We start from the raw sequence: 20,940 nt of genomic DNA on the forward strand, positions 1-20,940 counted from the left end.
ATTCTGAGAGCTAAACAACATCCCAAGGCAGCAGAGGGAGCCCTGGCAGCTGGTCAGGACACAGCACAGCCACCACGAGTCAACTTTGTTTTAAACAGCCTGGTGAAACTGTAACCCTCAAACCTACCCAGAAAACTTCACTGATCCCAGAGCTGTTATGAGTTTATTAACAAAAGACATTTCCCTCAAGGGGGAGCTGTTATCTAATAGACTGAATCCAAAGCTGGAAAGCTGGACATTTACAGCTCAGTTCTGTCACTGACTGCAGGAATATCCCCATCACACTCAGTTTAAACCATCAATACCTGAGCAGTCCATGAAAATGGCCCTTATGTTCCTTGTGTTTCAGGTACCCAGTGTGTAACATGGGACAGTGAACACTCATTCACCTGTGAATTTCATGGGAATGCTTACAGACTGCTGGAAGAGCACAGCACGTGTTCTTAGCACAGACAGATGAACATGTGTTATTAGCAAAGTGGAAATAAGAATAACTGCCTAAAGTGGATGTTTGCCACACTGCTCCAAGCAGAGTGTTTCAGCTGCCCTGCACAGGAGCACAAGAGGCAACACAGGCTCTGAGGTCCCACCAGCAGACTCCTGCAGCCTCCAGCAAGGTAGAAGATGACCCTTGAGAGACATATCTTCCAACAGGGAGGCTCAAGGAAAAGAGGGAGGTGTAGGCACTGCTGGGTCAGCTGGAGTACCCTGGACTCGTGCTTGCAATCTGAATCACACCGAGCAGTTCACTTCTCTGTCCTACAGCTTGACTGTGCTTTGGTGCTTTTCTTCAGGTATTTTATTGGGCTGGCTGGAAGCAAGATCTGGCTGTCAGTTCTGAAGGAGAAGGATGAATATCACTGCCTATATGACAGTGATACCAATCACAGCCCATGTGTGCCTGTCTACTCTGCCTGGATAACACAGATTTAATACATCCAAGCCACTTCTGAGAAAAGTTTTCCAGCACAAACAACTGGTAGGGAGGGCTACAGATAGAGATCTCCAAGGCGAGTGATTGTCACCAAGGCAACAAGGGCTGATGGGAAACTGGGAAATTAAATAAAGGCAGGTGAGAAGCCATAAGAAGGCAGCCAAGAAATGAAGAGAGAAAAAAATTCAAATTAGGCCATTAGCCATTATCATGAAAATAAAAATTTATAAAAAGGACTAATATAGAAAGAGGTATGCTTGTGGTGGTGAAGTGCTGGGCTAGACTAAGACAAAGAGGATCAAGAAGATATCCTATTTTTCTCCCAACAGTGTCTATAAACACTTGCAAATACAGACACACACATACTGAGCTGGGCAAGAGGCTGTGAGCACAGCCCTCCCTGCACCTCAAATATACAAGGGAGAAAGTTGGTAAATGGACAGAAGGCACAGTAGTGCAACAACCACCCATCTGCCTCTCTTCCCCCACATACACTATCCTACCTACCACTTAAAAAAAATCCACATTTTCAAGGTGTATTTGCATACAGGATTTTATGTTTACTCCTTCGTCTGAGTATACAAATGTGCCAGTTGTACAAAAACCCCCAGTGTGCACAACTGGATGCCCCAAGAGGCAGAAAACTCAAGTCTTTCACAGATGTACCAAACAGGATCAGAATGATTTCCCTGTCCTGGCTTCTACAAGCACATGCAGTAACAAGTGGTTTTGTTCTGTAATGATAACCAGCTTGAGCAGGGGTAAAATATTCAGCTATAATAAAGTAAAAAAACACTGTGAAAGTGAGTATAAATGTTGAAATACACTTTTTATGCAAATCTTATTTATACTAAGCGCTTTTCCTAGATGCAAGAAAAAAAAAAAGTTAAAATCCAGGTTTGGAAGAAAAGTTTTACAGCAAGAGTGGCTTCTTCCAATGCAAGATTGTTTTTTTCACCCACTTCCTGCATCCCCCCCCCCTTAATTTGCCACAGAAGTGTGACTCCAGGAAGCCTGAAAAAAACAAACACGCGCTTTTTCACAATTGCATCTTTTCCCAAATTTGAAAAAATGCTGCTGCTAACAACAATGCCTTCATGGCAAATGTATAACCAAGGTGTTACTGAAGTCAGGGAAGCTACCAGAAAACATTAGCTTAGCTTTAGAAGTGCATTTACTTATCACTAACACAGAAATTACTAAGATCCCCTATTACTATCTTTCCCATACAACAACAACTGGTAACATGACCCAAAAAAAGTTAATGATAAAAAACTTCAGGATGAATTAAATTCACATTTTGATCACAACATCTGGATTGTTGTTTAACAACAGAAGAAAATAAATAAAAAGGGGGAAAAAATTAAGCAATGTAACTAGCCCTGTACAGCAAATGTTTTCTTCTGTCCACTCTGAAGTCTCTTTCATGTGCTAATGGTGGCATTTTTTTAAACTCTTCCCCTTTGACTTACTCAGACCTTTAAGGACCTCACACATCTAATGGTTCCTCACATTCACCAAGAACAATCAAGAGAGGTCTGGGGGTTGACATGCAGTATGATTAATGGACAATGTTGATTTAATTTCCTATAACAGGAGTTTTCTCTAAGCTTTCTCCAAGGAGCAGTTTCTTTGCAATTCAGGACTTAAGTATTTTACTAATGAAGTCCAATAAATAGCAAATTAAATAATGCTGTCTCCCAGAGACAAATCCTCTCATTCCAGGGAAAAAAAGGAAAAAAAAAAAAAAACAAACCACCCACTGTATTTAAAGTTTTGTTTAAATCTAAAAAAGCTTGCATAGCAGGAATGTACACAGTAGTTCAGTTTTCCAGGGTTCTTTGGTTTGGTTTATTTTGTTGTTTTGTTTAAGAAACTTTATCACTTATCTGGTCACTCCTGCAATCATTATCTTCTTGGTCATTTTTAGCTTTAAACAGGGGGGTATACTTTTAACTTAATTTCCAGTTTCAAGAAATTAAGTCTTTATTTAGTGGTCACTTTTACTTTACAGCTATCAAAACGTATCTATTACATATTCATTGTAATACTTACAAACATTTCTGAGGTTTTTCATTTAAAGTTATTTACTCTGTTCTTGTTGTAAGGAGTGATCAGTATGTCCTTTTCATGGAGCAAATTTTAACCTTCAGCTCTGGCAAATGAACAATGCAACACTATTTGTGTGCATCCTAACTGTTACTCAAACAACATGACACAATCTCCCAACTGAATTCCCACACAGGTTTAGCTCTAAATGGAATTTCTACCCCAGGAACGCAGAGCAGCAGAGAGCATTTCCTGCAAGATTCTAATCGCTTTCCCACCATCGAAAAGTTTACCTTTAAATACTCTGAAGACAACACATTTTGCTTCACGACAGGCTGACAAGTTATCTTGCCAGAGTGCAAAAAATCTCCTCCTACTTTGAAAGCTTTGAAGCACCCTTGATTCCAGTTTTTTGAGTTGTGACACAATTAATCTGATCCCCTGAGAAAAACATGCATCCAGCTCAGTTATGGGGACAGTTGATAAAGAGACAAAAGTCTCTCAAGAATGAGCACAACCCCTCCATGCTACTGGAGTGGGCCCATGGAACATAATCTCTCCTGTTGCCTTAGCAAAGCCATATCTTTACATTACTACCTTTAACATTGCTACAAGGCATTGCCCCAAACAATGACACTTCCCTCATCCTGACAGCTCCCAGTATCTCTTTAGAGCAGGGCTTAACTTGTCTTAGCACTCTATTTTGATTTTTTGAAGTACAGTACACTCAATCTTCATTCTGAGCTGAGGATCTACTCCCTCGCCATGTCCTTCCCCTTTAAAGAGCCACTAGCTCAGGAAGTTAAAAGTCAAGACATGTTTAAATGAGGATGTCAGAACTATTTTCCCAGATAACTGAGTTCAAGCTGGACCAGAGCATGTTTCAGAAGGTTACATAAAAATGTATTAGACAATCCTTCCAAAACACAATCTACCTGTTTATGAAAGACCTTAACTAAAAGAGAAAGAATGCGTTTTCTGACCCAAGATGAAGTGCTTATCATGCTGACAAATCAATAAATTTCCATGAGTTTTAGAGCCATTCCATGACTCTGCAGTTAATTCAAAGAAAGCCTAGAGATCCTTTTCGTAAGGGTCTCTCATACATAACATTTTAATTAACACCAAAACCAGTTATGCTGCTAATGCAGATATTTCAAATAGCAGCATTCCAGTGCCTGCTGAAGTTGATTACTGGCTAAATTGGTAGCCTAGAGAGCCTTGATGGTGTAATTTAAAATTCGCAAATACATTAAACATTAATTAAAGCTTTTCACTAGAAATGAACTGTATGAAAGTAAGATTTACTTTCAAAACACAAAAAACGTGGGCAGAAGTAACTGTGATGTGATTTTTAAAAAATCGTAAATCCCATTTCTTTAATAGAGGTAAATTTAAATTCTGACAGAAAACATGTATGACAAAGCAATCTTTTTTTAAGAACAAAAATTAAAGTGAAAATACACAGTAATGATACAAATCTGCAATATTGCACAATGCAAAACAAATACTGGCAGAACCACACAGGAAGTAAGGCATTACAGTTTTTTACAGATGTGTCACTTGAACTGCATAAAAGGTATGCAGCATTAGCAGCTGACAGTTAGTTGGCTGCTCCCCAGCAAATCTGCTCAGAACAGGCTGATACTTATCTGGGATTCCCACTCAGTCGTGTGCAAGAGTGCTTAAATACAGCTTTGCCCAAGACTCAGTAGCTGTAATGGATGCCAGGCCAACAAGCTCCAGCAAAGGGCCACAGAGTTCAACATCGGCTCCAGTTTTGCCCAGTAAGAATTCAATTTACAACCTTAGTGAATCAATTTTTCACCTAAACAGAGCAGTGCAGTATTTTCCTTCCATAAGGAAGGCATGAACGAAGAGGGTGAGTGTGGAATCAGTGTCTGGTCATCTCATGCCAGTGTATTTGCACTGTGCAGCCTCCCATATTTCCCCAGGACAACCCAGCTGCACACGGACCAACAAGTACATGAGCAGAAATGCTGCACAGGAGAGAGGTTTGATGCCTTCCCTGCCTCTGCCACTCAGTCTGGTCTTCCACAAGCAGAGACAGGTAAATCTGAGCCTAAAGGGGGCTCTCTGCTACAAACAGACCTAGAGAAACTACTAGCACTGACATGCACTGGAAACAAAACATGATGCAACCGTTTGTAAGTCACAACAAAACAGAAAACCCAGTTTGATCTCTGTTTACATTTACATTTACAATATGGTTCCTTATATAAAAGAGGTAAAAGCTTATCAAAGCACCATTTGCTTTGATATCTCACAGGTAAAAAAGTTACAGGGTAATAAAGCCCCCTCCATTCTCTCTTCTAATCTATAACCTCTCTTTCAAAACCTGAGAGAAAAAAAACAGGAAAAAATGATATGCTGATATGCCATGTCTGCATTTGGAAGACAGACTCATTTAAGAGTGGTGACAGGTCTGTCTTTCATGATTATGGAGCAAGGAATGTGTGTCTCTTGTTTATTGATGTGCCATAGAAGCACTATCATAGCAGGACTAGGCAAGAGCTTGGGTTTAACCAGAAATATACATAATCTGCCATGTCTGGGAAAGAAAATGGGGTCACAGCTGAGGAAAAGGTTGATTTTAAACATACCCAGTTTACTTCTAGGGCTTTTTGTTTTATTCCTGTTCAATTTGTCTGATTCTTCCTGCCCTCTCTCTGCAAATCCCTTATGTTTTAGCTGATAAGTAGTAGTAGCAAGGCTGTTACACACAATCAGGAGAATTGACAGATAAGAGGTTTAGTTTAAGGATGTAATCAGCATGAGTAAACACTAGACTGACCCAGCTGTAAACAGTGGAAATAAATGATAATATTTGTCCTGGTCACCTACTGAGCTATTACACACTTTCCACTATGTAACAATGTAAATATAATGACTACAATATATACAGCAGACAGTGCAATCATCTGGTTCTCCAAAGAAGAAAACTGAGCTTTTAGTTCATCTTTATTAAGAAAACTGAGCTTTTAGTTCATCTTTATTAAGAACTAAAGCAATTTCCAATTATTTTTTAACAGAGCTGTCTTTTGTTCAAATCAGCATTTCATTAACTGTGGATGTCTGAACTGATGTACAATACCACAAGCAGAAAAAAGTATATCTGTTATACTAAATTATATTTACTTTAATGCCATTTGAAAACATTTAACAACGAAATTTTTTTTAAAAAGTGTTTCTCGAGAAAGACCTGTGTTTCTTTCACATCACTTCATGAAACTGTAGGAATGCCTGGCTGCTTGAATTTGTATGGGAATTCCAGGCTAAATTTCCATAGTAACTTACAAACAAAAAGCAATATCAATTCCCACACATGCAATTTTCAGTATTCCAGAACTGTCAGATACAAGTATGTGAGACTACATTTTGACATCAATAAAGCACGGGATAAAACTGAAATTATAGCCCCAGCTTTCAGAAATAACTACATTAACACATGAAATGCAGTTACAGTGTTCCTTCTCAGTACTTCAGCATTTGCAGTTCTTAAGAAAGACAGCATCAACACTGTCAGAGATGCCATTAAGTTTTTAAAACATACATTTTTCAGCACATTCATTTGCAGTATGGTGCAAATGAAACCACTGTGTCCTATCTGACCATCCTATCAACTGCTTTACAAAACTTTAAAGCACTTTTACAGAATCATTACAAGAGATGCTTGGGTGATGTGCATCAGGCAGCTTAATTGTAGGAATTCTTTGCACTGACTCGTCTTACACACCCTTACTCAATTTCTATAGACTGTTGAATGACCTTGTCATTTTTGCTGCCCTGGACTAAAGCTTAGCTACAGTCATGGCTGTAACACAATATAAATAGATCCCAGGGAAATTAAACAACTGAAGGCCAAGTCTCTGGGGGAATCCTAAGTGTAGTAAGTAGCTGGCTAATTCTTCAGTAGAAGCTCCCTTTCCAAAGGGGAGTGCCATGCAGGGTCACAAAATGTGCCTTTGTGTCATTTAGACTTTGACAAATTCTTCACTTGGAAATATTGTCCAAGTCAAGGAACACAGGGAAATGCACTTTTCTTTATTTCTGCTCTCTGTAACTGGGAAGAGGCAGAACACAGAAGAGTTTTCAGACAGAGAAGCTTTTCTGATTAAGACCAGACCTTTTGGAGTATATCACAGGCATGAGTCTGACAGAATTAAATTATTTTTCCAAAAGTACTAGATTGGGGCAGGGAAAAATGCCAATGGGTAATGTAAAACTGGGGTAACAGGAGAAGTACCAGGGTCATGATGCACCTCATGTTAAACAGCTTAGATGACCCTTACCAGCACAGGAGAAGCTTTCCCAGCGAGAAAGCCTGGAGTGTCTCCAAGCCTCTCAGGAATCACCAACCAATTTATTAGTTTAATGATTTCTTTTATGCAGATACACTCCATTTCATGGCCATCCAATCACTTGGCAGCTTCTGCCAAGTGCCCCTGCAGCCCCAGGTCTGGGGAGCCAGCAGTGCTCCCAGCACAGGACACTTCACTCCACAGGCTGTCCTGGGGAGGGGCCTTCTCCAGGGAAAGGCCAAGGAAGGTGGGCTCCCATGCTCAAGGCATTTTCACCAAAGCAAACAGACTCGTTTTTCCATCCCCTAAGGTGTCTGAGTGAAAGAAGTTACTCTGATATCATCGTGCAGCAAAAACAAAAGAGCACCTACAGAACACGGGCACATCTCTGCCAGTACCTCCTGGCCTCAGGGTTTCGGGTGCATTTACTGAGACCCTATGTCTGCCTTGTCACCAAAGTGCAACTTCCTGAAACCCTCACTGTAACTGCCAGCGCCAAGGGTGGTACAGCTCCCACACAGCAGCCATGGAAGAATGAACTAGCAGAGTGAATTCTTGCTTTTGTCCCTTCTTCCAAGCATAGAAGGCTTGGAGGCTAAAGGCACACAAACACGTTGCAACCCCCCATCACCAGTGGCATTCATTTAATTAATTACCAACATGATAAGAACTGAACAATGAAGTTCAGAGATGAAGATTTCCAGGCAGCCTGAAAAACAGTTCTTGTGTTACAGCATCAGAACTGATCACGCTTTCTTGCTTTTGCTAACCAAGGAGTTCAGTTTGATTTTATCCTCCCAGATCAGCTTCAGATGGGTTCTTCTAAGTCATTGCCATCCCTGTATAGGCTCCACTTTCCTACCAATGATACAGCTGCAAATACAGTGAGATCTGACAGGCAAACACTCCACTTAGCACAGGAGTGATACCAACATCACGGATGCATACACATATGCTGAAAATACTCTTTGAAAAAAATAATCTGAACACATTTAAAGGGGGAGATGAGCTTATCTGGACACTCTGTTTGTTTTAACTTTCAAGTTTTGCCAATCCCTCTCCTGTTGCACAGTGAGAAGGTTCCCGAACCAACTCTTCCACCAGCAAAACTCACTTCAACTTCTGAACACACATTCTGAACCAATACAGAAACAGAACCTGTACCAGCAGACTTATCAAGTCTCACAATGAAAGACTTTCTGGGAGGGAAAAATTTCTAGATCAGGAGGAAGCAATGGAGGAATTAAAAATTGAGGTAAAAATGCATGGTATGCACCCAAGGGTCTGCTCCTGTGGCAAATTCAAGTAATAGAATTTTACACTGGACTAGGAAACAGCCTGCTATTGAAAAATAAATGCAAAGACCTTTAACACAAACAAATGTCTATGTGAAACTGTGGATATTTATTTTAACAATAAATGATCAGCTCATTTAATTCTATTTATGTGGTGACTATCATGCTAAATAATCCAGTATAAAAATACACAGAAGTAATTGGGTAGACCTACACTGGAGAAAGAGAGGTCACTTCTCAGAAAACAAGGTAGGAACCAACAAAAGACTAAAAACATGAAGCATAATATTCATATTGCTACATTTCATGTTCAATAATTGTAATCTATTTCACACTAGCATTGCTGATTCTGCTTTATCTATCATAATTATCCATCAAGAGTCCTGTAGACATTCGCAGTCATTTACAGTAGTTATCAAAGCTATCAACAACAAAGCAATCAACAGTGCTTGTAATAACAATGCTAATGTTCTCTTTGATTAGAGACTATCATGACTTCTCGTTTTGTGATGCACTTCAATTGCCACAGGGTAAGTGAAATGTCTTCTTTTAAATACACAGATCTTGCACAACTGGCATTTGTACCAACATCTGCATAATGTTCCATGGATGTATTGACATGCTCTAAATGTCACTACAGGTATATCTGCATTTTATTAACCATGCAAAAGAACAGGGAATAGTAGGGCAGCTGTAGGTCATGACAAAGATATGACGAGGGAGTGTTTGGAATCCATATAAATTCAGTGGCAACACACAATGCCTGAGAAACTGCATTATGAAACCTCTTTGCCACTGGGAAGCACCTAGGACTGTGAGCATACTCCTTCAAATTAGGAATAACCTTTCCTTTTGACCATATTATCTGACTTATATGACACCAAAAGTCTTAACACACACCTTTCCTCTTCAAGTTTCACACTTGCAGTATTCTACTAATTCCTGGAGCTCATAATGAAGACATTTATTTTAAAGACTCTGTCAATAAATCAGTAGTTTAGTATCCTCAGGAGAGGCAAATGGATGACAGAATATCAGTCCTCAAAGCCTCTGTCCAGTTCATAATCAGTTTACTATAGTCACAAAACCCAGCATGGTGGCTTGCCTTGTTTCACCTCAAATTGTACCAGGGAGGACCATTTCCTAATAACTAATATTTTAAACTTTTAAATGCCTAAGTAAATAAATGTACTGCTCCAAATTACTTAGATTGTTAACAAGAAATAAAAAGATGAACAAACCTATCCCTTCTTAATGTATGGATGTTGCTACAGTCTTTGTGGGTTTATGTATTGCCTACAATTCTACCTGCTACATTCTCCACATGTGCAGCTGCCAGAGGCAGTAGATTGATTGTGCACTGTCTTCTAAGAAATAATTTGGCATGCACAAGTATTTCCAACAGGCAGCTTGGCAATGGGCAAACACAGTAGTCAGACAGGCACTATTGCTATGAGAAGTCTGTGCGAACTTTCCAAGCTGCAGTGTAAGTAATCATTTTAGCAGTGGAAAATCATGACCTAATCAATTTTCCTGAGCTGAGTCTTTTGTAGCTGTAGTGATGAATGCCTTTTACTGTAAATGCTATAAAACAAACAAACAAAAAAGAAACCAGCAAAGAAACTTACATACGAAAACTCATATTTGATATACACTTCAAATAACTCAATAAATCCCATTTAAAAAAAGAGAGATGACTTCTACTGAAGTTATTAAAAAAACTACTCTTCAGTGAAACTAGCCTACAGCAGCACAAGTGATGTAGATGCGAAAAATATAAATTACAGCAATCAGATTATATGGAATGCATCATGTTTTGGTCACCATATTTAGATACTGAGAATTACGATAAAGAGTAAACACTCAACACATCATGTGCACCATGACTGAATGGCTAACTCAAGCATGTGAATTATTCCTTCTTGCAATTCAGTTAACTGTGACCATGTGAAAGTTGTAATTTCCCAAGCTCACTTTTCTTTCGTTTTCTCACCTGCCTACATGGTCACTGGAAAGAAAAACCAACAAAACCACACAGATAGTACACATTCTAATATAATTCTGTAAAACAGTATTTTCATCTGAGGAGTATTAGTGTTCTGAGAAAATCCACATCACGTAGCTCACATTGTTAATAAGTTTGCGCGTTTTAAATTACAGCTTTGTATTGCATAATAAGAAAAGAAAAAGATTTATGCATTTCTGTCCTAGGACACACAGACACTACATCCTTTCTGTGCTCTCAAAAGTGCTCTTTTGTCTTGCAACTCTGTTAAACAGTCAGCCACTGCCAGATGCTCTGGCTAGAAATGGTCACAGATGGTCAGTTGTCCAGTTAACAGACCAGAATGCTCTTCTCAAATCTCCCCTGAAATTGTATCTCAACTGTATGCAGCAGATGAGAATATCTGAGCATGGTCAAGAAGCCATTTCACCTAGTTAAGACTGCAGGTCAACTTTGATAACTTAGTCAAGATTAATTCCCCACAATATCACTAAGCTAATTATCTCAACACATTTCAAAAAGCAAGTCTCAAGTCCTATATTACTTTTGCTGATTACGTGATAGATCACATCTTTTGATGAAAGAAATTCTCAGTTCTGTACATAAACCAAGTACCTTCTACCTAGGGATGATCCCAACACCTCTGTACTAATACACATTGCAAGAGCTACAGGAGGAAACAGAGTCAGGTGATTAATGGAAAGACTCCAGTGGGACTCAGCAAGCTCTGTGCCCTAATCTTTGTGCTCAGTCCTGCAAATATTTACCAGTACTCCTTAAAAATATTAACAGGATTATAACATGCACAAGAGCCACTTGCTTCTATGTTGAACAAGTAGTGCTTGTCATGCAGTACAGTTGTGACAAAGGCTACAAGAGAGAAATAAGCTAAAAATAGCAGGGAAAAATCTTCGGTGTTTCATATTAATCTTTCACTGTTCCTAGACCACGAAAACCAAAAAAGAAAAAACCTCCATAATTAAGTGAATATTAAAAAGACATGTCATTTACTAACTAAGTTCTGTAGCTTGTGATAAGTAGTTGGGTGTCCTTCCAACTTACACAAGACTTACAAGATCTGGTTATCTAAGTGTTGTGCAACACGTATTTTGTGAGAGGATTATTCCCTCAGCAGCCTAACTCAAGCTTGCAGAGCTTATTGCTGGGAAAATATGTGGCCAAACCTAACTCTGTTGCCTTACAGGTCTAATGATTTAAGCTCTCTAAGGTGTCATTGTCTTCCAAAACAGTTGAGAAATATTTTACACACTCACCCAAACCACTGACAGTATATTCCAGGTCACTGGCATCCAACAGAATCGGTCCATTCTCCTGCTGCCCCTCTTCCTTGTAGTACAGTTTGTACCCTTGGACAGCTGCAGTGTCCTCAGAGTCCTGCTGCCACTGCACTGTGATGGTTGTGCAGTTCATGGGCTCCAAACGCAGCTCAGGAGACTTTGGGGCTGGTTTCAAATAAATATATATATATATATCATAGTCTTATATGGCAGAAACAGCTATTTTTCATGCAAAAATCTGTATGTCCATCAGTCCAAACTTCACTCCAGACTTTTATTCTAACTCACCTGTGTATTCACGTAATTATTTCTTTCTTATGATGTCTGACTCCCTAGAACCTAAACTGAACAACTTAATTTAGAATACAACATAATAGAAACAGTTTTTAATTCTTCATCTTCTCAAATAAATAAATTTATGAGGTAGTTATTTTTAAGCAAAACTGAAAACATTTCAAAGATAATTACAAAGTTATTTCCTGTTTTAAAGCAAGCCAGAGCAAATATGATCAACAACACCATCGCACTTCATCAAGTGTTAATAATTCACTATAGTAATCAAAACTCAGTCAAATCCAAAGCAGAAGGGTGTGGATTACAGCTAAGAAATAGAGTTAAAAATTCAAATCTGCATAGTTTTCAATCTATTTGTGCAAAGTTGAATGTACTGCTGCATGACATTACTAAAAAATAATGAAATTCAAAGCTCAATTATAACAAATTTGACTTCAAATATTAATTTGCATATTCAAAACATACGTGCATTTTTTTATAATACAGACATACATGCATCAACTCAGATCCTTTATTAGCACATTACAGTGCTAATCTGTAGTGTCCTAGTTTGCAGAAATGTATTTCACTTTGGACAAAATGGTACAGGAAAGTCTAGTTCATGTTTGTGAGCTGCTCAAATGTTTTAGCTTCTAGACTCATTTTCTTCTGTTCTGTATAATTGGAATTAAAAAGAAAATTTAAAAATCCAACCACCCCAAAAGGCGTTGTTGTTCAGTGCAAAGTATGTTAAGAATTACCTTTCACACTTGTAGCTTTGGGAGTTCGGTGTGAGGTCCACAAAGACGCCTCTCCCCAGCCAATCCTCGTTGCAGCAGTGATACGAACCAAGTACACACTGTCAGGCCTCAGGCCTTCAAGGAGATACTCATCTGAAGTGCCTGGAAGCTCCAGCACTTGGATTTTGGTCTCTGTGCTGAGGCGGAATGACAGACGGTACAGGACAACCTGGCCTCTCCTGTATTTTGCAGGAATTGGCAGCCAAGATATGAGAATATCTGTAGGACTCCTGCTCGTCAAACTGATTTCAGGAGCTCTCAAGGGAACTAAAAAGGCAAAGATAAAGAGGTAAATGACAGAAAATGCTTGTCTGATACCTCAGCCTACAATGACGTGTCAGTAATGTAAAACTAAATAAGCCAACAAGTTCTGTAGATTGTTGTTTAAGAATAACTTGACACTTCTCACCTGCTGCATGCGGCACAGCTTAAGCAAACATTTTTCTGCAAGGCCCTCAACATTTTCTTCTTATTGCTGCCAGCAGTAATCAAAGGCAATCAGCACCTGACTGGTCTGACACACTGCCTGTCAAGGTTAGATGCAGCAGCTCCAACCGAGAGCCCAGACAACAACCTGCACTGGCGAACACTTGGTGCATGTTTTCTTCCACCACCCATGTAAGGAGGGTTCTGACAAAGAGACAGGCAGACAGCAAGAAATGGCAATGTTCCATGCTGCCAAAGCTTAACCCTGTCAGAATTTATTAATCAGTTCTAATGATCTACACTAAACAGTTTGTTGCTCCCATGATGTTCAGATTAATTAAATCATTGCACAGAAATAATTCAGCAGGGTCTTTCACAAAATTCTGATTCTACTAAAAAAGGCACATAGACACAAAAAAACCCCAAACTAAAACAAAAGGTTAAATTCTTTTCTGTACAGCAAATTTTTATTTCAAATTTCCCTACAAAATTTGCAAAAGATGTAGTAGGTGTGCAGTTTGATCCACATTTCAGATACCCAAGAGAGCATCAGAGACCAACCGTAGGCTACTGTCAAATTCTCATCATCAAGGAAGTGCTTAAAGACCTAGAATAGTTATTAACGTGATTTAATGAAATGTCTTTCAACAGAGAAAGAGACTCTGTGTAATACACATTGTTGCCCTGTCGGAATGTTATTTTATTCTCATTCCTCTCATGAGCTGGCTGTCTTGTACTGTGGTACCCAGAAGTCTCACTGGTATCAACAGAAATTTGAGACCCTCAAGAACTGTTACCACTGCACAATTCGACTCAGTGCACATAAAAACATTCACCAAAATAATTTCTTACCATCTTCGAGGGTGTGCCAAGTCACATGGTCCGACATCTGACTGGCTCCCAAAGGCATATAAGCTACAATATAGAAGGTGTAGTTGCTGGCTGGCTCCAAGTCATCAATAATGTAATGGGTTGTATCATTTCCAATGACCACTTGGTACTCTTCATTATTTAAACCTGGTATAAAACAAAGGTTACACAAACAAAAATTCCTGAAAAGCCTCAAACATCACAGTATTTTGGCTTCAAGATCTTACAAAGTTAATTTCATGTGCTTCCCCAGCCTGCCTCTATTTTTTCAAACCTATTAAGCAAAAGCTCTTTTATGCACAGGAGTAACTGTGTCTTGCTGTAGTACAGGTTGTGGTGTTTCAGGATTTTCCTCAATAAGGGATGCTGAATGCAACTCTAAACCCTATTTAGCATTAGTCACAACAAACTGTGCCCAATGTACAGTAACACAACAGACAAGCTCTAATAGCCTTATCATTCATACCCAGCTTCTAAATCTATTTGTTTAGAGTGAGGATTTTTTTTCAAAACCTATTTACAGAGCCTTTCTATAGCAGACTGTGAGGAATGTGAGGGCTCCACTCCATCAAAAACAAAACAAACACCCTCCTGCCCCCCAAAAGAAACAAACAGAAAGAATTTATTCAGCAAAAGGATCTCATTTTAGCCATGCAACTTCTATTACATTTGATTGACACGTTTTTTATTTTAATTTGGAAAAAGGCCAATAAGAACAGACCAGAATAAGCTTCAAAAATGTTTGGCTCCTTAGCAAGCTGTTAAAAAAGAAAAAAAAGAAAAAAAGAAAAAAATTGCCAGCAATTCACACGAAAATACGCATAGCAATGCATGCAGCAGTCCTTGTCTTTGTTGGGCTTTATTCCTATAGAGGAAAGCTATAAAGTGGACCAAGTGTGGTGAAAGCTGCTGTGCTAACGAACAATTCACACCAAGTGCACGTCAACTTAATCAAAACTCTGTAAGAGCCAGCTCCTCCTCTTCACAACGGAATTTATAAACAAAACGAAAGGCAAATTCCACCATTAAGTTTTCCCACATTTATGAATTAACTTGATAGCATTTTAATTAGACAAGATTACAAGCATCTCACAACAGACTAGTTAATGGCTTGTTAATTAGGAATTGCAAGGCACGATTTCTGACCTGCTAAACAAGATCCTTGAGCTCAAATTAAAAGGACTTGTTCTCTCATTGAATGGATTGCTAGGCCTCATGCAGAGGCCCTAATGAAACAGCCACAATAGAGAACAAGGCTTGCCTTCCACCACAATCAGTGTTCCCTTTGTGCCTTTTCTAAATCACTAACAAGGAATTAACACACTCCAACATGCACGCTCATCAGACCCTTATTCTTCTTGCTACTATGACCCTGATTTGAATGTAAAATATTCTGCTAAAAGAAACAAAAAACAAACACACAAAACCCACACCTGTTAGTTTCTTCAACTAGCTTGATTAAAACACTAACTTTTTTTTTATCTAGAGAAGAGAACCTGAACTTGTTTTTACAGTGAAACATCAGAGTATTTGAGTTGTGAAATGTAACAATAAGTGATGGTATCTTTTGTATTCAAAACACCTACCACATTGTGATGTCTACAAAAAAACTCTTTAAAACTGCATATGATGGATGCATTATCCAGTTCTGCTTTCTATTTAATGTTTATGGAATCATAAACATCAGTACAACTTTGGAGACTTGGCAAGCACTGTTTTCCTTTGGCAATACTATGTTCTTTACTCACACTTGCAAATGAGGTTCCTAACTAAAGAGAGAAATATGTCTGTAACTTTTTTGTTTATACCTTTATGTTCATAAGAAGCTTCAAGCAAAGATAAAATCTAGTAAAGTCAGATATATCTGAGATAATTTTTAACCTACATTAGGGTCAGAAACAGGGTGTGAGGGTAGAATGGGGAAAGATAAGCTGAAAGCAATAATGAAAGCAATACATTAATACAAAACATTTACACTAATATGTAATTATCTAGAATTCTTAGACAGTAAATAAGATGTTGACTATGTCAACAGTCTATGTTAGCACTTCTATGACCCGATATGGTGTGAATGTCAGCAAAAGATTTTCCTTAATATTTAATTTGGACTTCTTTAAATGTTTCTGAATTTACATTAGAGAGATTGCTGATGCAATAATTATTCACAAAGGCATTTCCTAGACTTTCAATAATGCCTCTGTGGGAGTGCAACATCTCCTGAAAGGTTTGCAGGCTATCATTCTATCACTTAGAAAGCTATTCTTTTTACAGAAGTGCAGTCCACTAGCCCTTGAAGCTCAACATTTTTCTATAAAACAAAAGTGGGGTTTATGTTTTGATGCAAACTTCTGATACTACGCAATCATGTTACAAAATTTAAAATGCATGCAGATCACCTACATTTTGAATCCCACCACTATAATTACTCCTCTTTACACAGCTCTCTCCACTCTCCTTATGTGGGTTTTTTCACTAATGTGAAAGGATGTACAACAACATTACATTAAATAAGATAAATATCACAAGGCAGTCAGAAAAGATTAAAAAAAATGGGTATCTGAGAAAGTTCAAATAAATCAGAGGTTTCTGTTTGGTTGCTTGCTTTTGTTTGAAGTTTGTTTTGTTTTTTAAACCAAGACAAGCTGCAATCTCATTTCATAAAGTATAACCTTTGGATAAGCAAGCAAATAAGGTAGGGACTGCAAAATGATTTTTGCAAAAAGTATATTCCAGAAGATAACTCCTTTCACTACTGTGCAAGAGTATTTCCTGCACAAATACACACTTCCCTAAGGACAGTTTCCCAGTTTTCTTTGAAGTTGTATGGTCTCTGCTCCCTACAATTATCCAGATAACTTATCCAATGTGACTTTATTCATATTAGCTTTAAGAGGGGATTGTGAGCACAATACCTCAGTGACTGAAAGAGTAGGGGGTAATTTCCCACACCTCTTGTTCTCATTATCTTTTAAAACTCTTTCCTTCCTTCCGTCCTTCAGACAAAATTCTCCTGTGTCCTGAAATATCCCACTTGCAAAAGCAAACGTGGCTATTCCTGCATCAGTATTAGATTAATTAAGCTGTCCTTCCTGTCCTCTGCTTAGCAGATGGCAGGCTGGTATTCCACACAGAGCTGAGCATCTGCAGTCCTGTCCTTGAATAAACCACTTACTGAATAGCAATGGAAACTGAAATCACTCCTAGAAAACAGAGCTACAATGCAGCTTACTTGAAGCCATGCATCTAAGAATTTTCCAAATCAGTAAGACACCAGCTCCTGCTTTCGAAAAGTGGCTGTTTCTTACCACCTTATATTACCTTAACTCAAAGCTAAGCATTACACAATATTAAGGGATTTTAAAATGCCTAGTTGCTCATTTTTTATTCCAACTATCCATTCCCTTCTATACAGGAACTTGTATACCATTCCAGAGACTGGGATAAGCCATTCATGGAAATTCAGCACTTGTGTTTGAGTAGACTTTTCTCATTACAGGACATCAAGGGGTAAAAGAAGAGTAGATTTTACCAGCTGGCCAATATTCCTTTTAAGAGAAGGTAGTTAAGACAAAGTATCAACTATTCTACTCCAAATATATCAAAGCCAGCAGAGTCACAAAAATTTGGAGATCTAAACAAAAGAGCAGTCTGTGTTGAGAAGTTCAACTCTGTAAGCCTCCAGGAGTCTGTTGTATGCTCTGTTCTTCCCTGCCAAGCACACACACAAGAGAATAGGCAGAAGCTGCTGCTGAGGATAGAGGGAAGTCCAGAGAGCACTATGGAGGCCCCAGGTTCCAAAGTGCACTCCTAACTTCAGAATCTGCTCACTGGAGCCATCAGACACAGGTACGTCGGAAGAACACAGTCCCACAAATGAGAGGATGTGGCAAAAGCGTTTTTCCCCAAGCTTGCCTGTTGATTACAGTATGCATTTATATGCTGGAATGCTCTGATGCAGCCCTGAATGTGAACCATTCAAATCTGACAGTCTTTGCAAGGACATTCAAGTCCTTATCACATACAAATCATTAGATGGCATTTAAATCAAACTGCTTACCTTCTGCTTTCATGTAATGCACAGAGTATGCAATCACTTTGTCTGAATTATACAGTGGCCTCTCCCAGGCCAGCAGGATTGCTGAGCTCGACATGGTTTCAGCATGGACGTTGTAAGGTGCACTGGGCCTGTCTTCTGACATAACCACAGTGAGTCTGGCCCTGGAGAGAATGGAGCCCTGGCTGTTCTCAGCCATGCACTGATAAATGGCATCGTCTTCAGGAATGATCTGGTTAATTACCAATTTACTGGATCCAAAAGGAAGAAAAAGGTGGAAAAGAAGCTCACATCTTGGATAAACTTAGCTCCACATAATGCAACAACAGTTATGTTTGCCTCTGCTTCCTAAATTTAGCATAATTTACTTACATGCCACAAATTCTTCTATTAGCAATGGATGCACAGCAGTGAAATTTAGCACCTTGAAGTGTTCTGCAAAACCCACCATGTTTCTGTTCGTGCCTCCAAAGCCAGGCACAGTGAAAACAAAGCTGCACATCTATTCCCTCCCTGCAAAAAGCAGAACCTTCAGCTTGTAATTCCTGAACCAACTCTTTAATATAAGCTGCTCACTCAACAGAAGTAGTGGCAAGATTCTGCTACTGTGTAAATCTAAAGCAACTCTGTGGTGAAAGTCTTTAGTCCAGTCCTGCCCACCACCCTCCCTGCCAGGTAAGGCAATTATCACATAAGCTTTACTTACTTTAGGTATTGATTAATGTGCATCCATCACTACATTTAATGTCCAATTTCAGGTTTACTTGAGTTATATCTTGACTGGCTATATTTAGCTATTGGAATGTCATCTTTTGGTAGCACATCACTAGCACAGCTCTCCTACAGCAATTGCAGTCTTACCTGTTGTACATTTTTATTCTACCGTTGGAGTGTATTCTCCTTCCATTTTTTAACCATGAAATTTTGGGGGCAGGATTTCCTTCTGCTTGACAAGCAAAACGAGCAGTACCAGCTCTAGGCCTTGTTAAGCTTTCTGGCCATTCCACAAATGAAGGTGGAGCTACAGATAAGTTACAAGAGGAAAAAATAATTAATAAACCAAGCCCCTACAAATGCAAGGACAGTAGTCCTATTACTACTACTAAATTTTCCAAATTAAAACCTCTCTCCTCAAGCCACCCAAATACACATCTACACGCGCAGAAAGAACGTTCCTTGTAAACAAAGCACATGTGTTTAAAGATACACTATCTGCACTGAAAGTATTTTTGTTCATGCACTTATGAATACAAACAAATCAAACTCCAGACTGTGACATACTGTCCTCTTATAGATACACGTTACATATCTCTACTTGGTTACAAGGTCCTTTCCTGTGTTGAAAGCCTGTCTTCCCAGAGCAAACATTGCACCTGGGTATCTCCAAGTGCTAGTTCACAGCTCAAATCTTGGGTATCTGACACTTCTCATCTAAGTCAACAGACAGAAGAAGGCAGCCACAGTTCTGTGATCTGTTCAATCTCTGCAGTTTTCCTACAGTCCTTGATGCATGATGTTTGAGATAAAATGTCAGCCCAGTACACAGCAGAGCTCAGAAAGACAGACACAAGGTGTTCAAACACACTGAAAATGGAAGCGGGCTTACCCAGCACAGTGAGAGTTGCCATTGCCACTGTGAAGTTCCGGGTGCCAGGAATAGTGGCCCGGCAGATGTAGACACCTGCATGCTGCACCTTCACATCAGAGATCATCAGGTTCCCATTCCCGAGGACTCGGGTGTTGAAGACATCAATGGACTTATGGTCTGTTTGAGAGAGCAGCAGAAGCGGGTAACAAGGCTGATCATTTCAATAATTTATCTAAATTAGGTTGCGTACGCAGTAATGGCTTAGATTAGAGTAAAAAAGTCAAAAGGTGCAAAGGAAATCGGAGTCGAGGTTTCCGTTTTGCATTTAATTTGCTCTTCACTAATTCCTGACCATTCAGATGGTTGGGCTTCACCTACTCAAGTGGTTTATATCTGAAATTCACCACCTCAGCTAGAAGTTAACCTCCCCAACTGCCTGGCACCATGATTCAGTTCATCACTACCAACATACACACCATCTTTACAGTGATCATCCATCTCCTGAATTATGCTGCAGATAAAATTAGTATATTTGATTACCATGTATTTTCTCCTATTTTCGCAGCAAATGCTCTATGACTATTAGGTGAACATTTTTCTTACTTGTTTTTCTGTAAGAACCACTGAATCAGTCAGGAAAGATGTGTTTATTTCTTACATTAGAAAGAGAAATGTAGGAAAGTTTTTCATGGTTTGCTTCTACATGTGCAGTCCTGACTTGCACATTTCTGAACATGTTAGAATGAAAACATAAGTTGTTTTCGTGAAAAAAATGTGATGCTCTGCTCAATGTTAATATTCTTACTGCATTCCTCCTTCTACCCTCCCAAGCTGACTACCCTGGTTTTGTCTATACCTATTTATAGTCCGAATGGCCCATTTGATTGGGTGCAATTCAATTCTCATAGGGCTTCTAAGAAGAAGAGGAGGAGAAACACTTAAAGGTCTGTTTCATGGATGCAGCCACCACAACCTGCCCACACCACTGATTCTGCTCCAGTCAGGGATCCCTGGAGGTCAGCACCC

General features: G+C 39.1%; 1 protein-coding gene across 1 annotated transcript in view; it reads right to left on the reverse strand.

The window, feature by feature from the left end:
• The window catches only part of PRTG (protogenin), an 80,568-nt gene that overhangs the window by 27,880 nt on the left and 31,748 nt on the right, over positions 1–20,940 (reverse strand). Inside the window, 6 exon segments of the mRNA XM_042039564.1 lie at positions 11,880–12,068; positions 12,938–13,243; positions 14,255–14,419; positions 18,330–18,577; positions 19,188–19,347; positions 19,933–20,091. Of these exon segments, the coding sequence (XP_041895498.1) occupies positions 11,880–12,068; positions 12,938–13,243; positions 14,255–14,419; positions 18,330–18,577; positions 19,188–19,347; positions 19,933–20,091 (1,227 nt within the window).

This window comes from Corvus kubaryi, unplaced genomic scaffold (genome assembly GCF_017639235.1).
Source record: "Corvus kubaryi isolate FWS band 111438036 unplaced genomic scaffold, C.kubaryi_AGA036_p1.0 37394, whole genome shotgun sequence".
Classification (NCBI taxonomy): domain Eukaryota; kingdom Metazoa; phylum Chordata; class Aves; order Passeriformes; family Corvidae; genus Corvus; species Corvus kubaryi.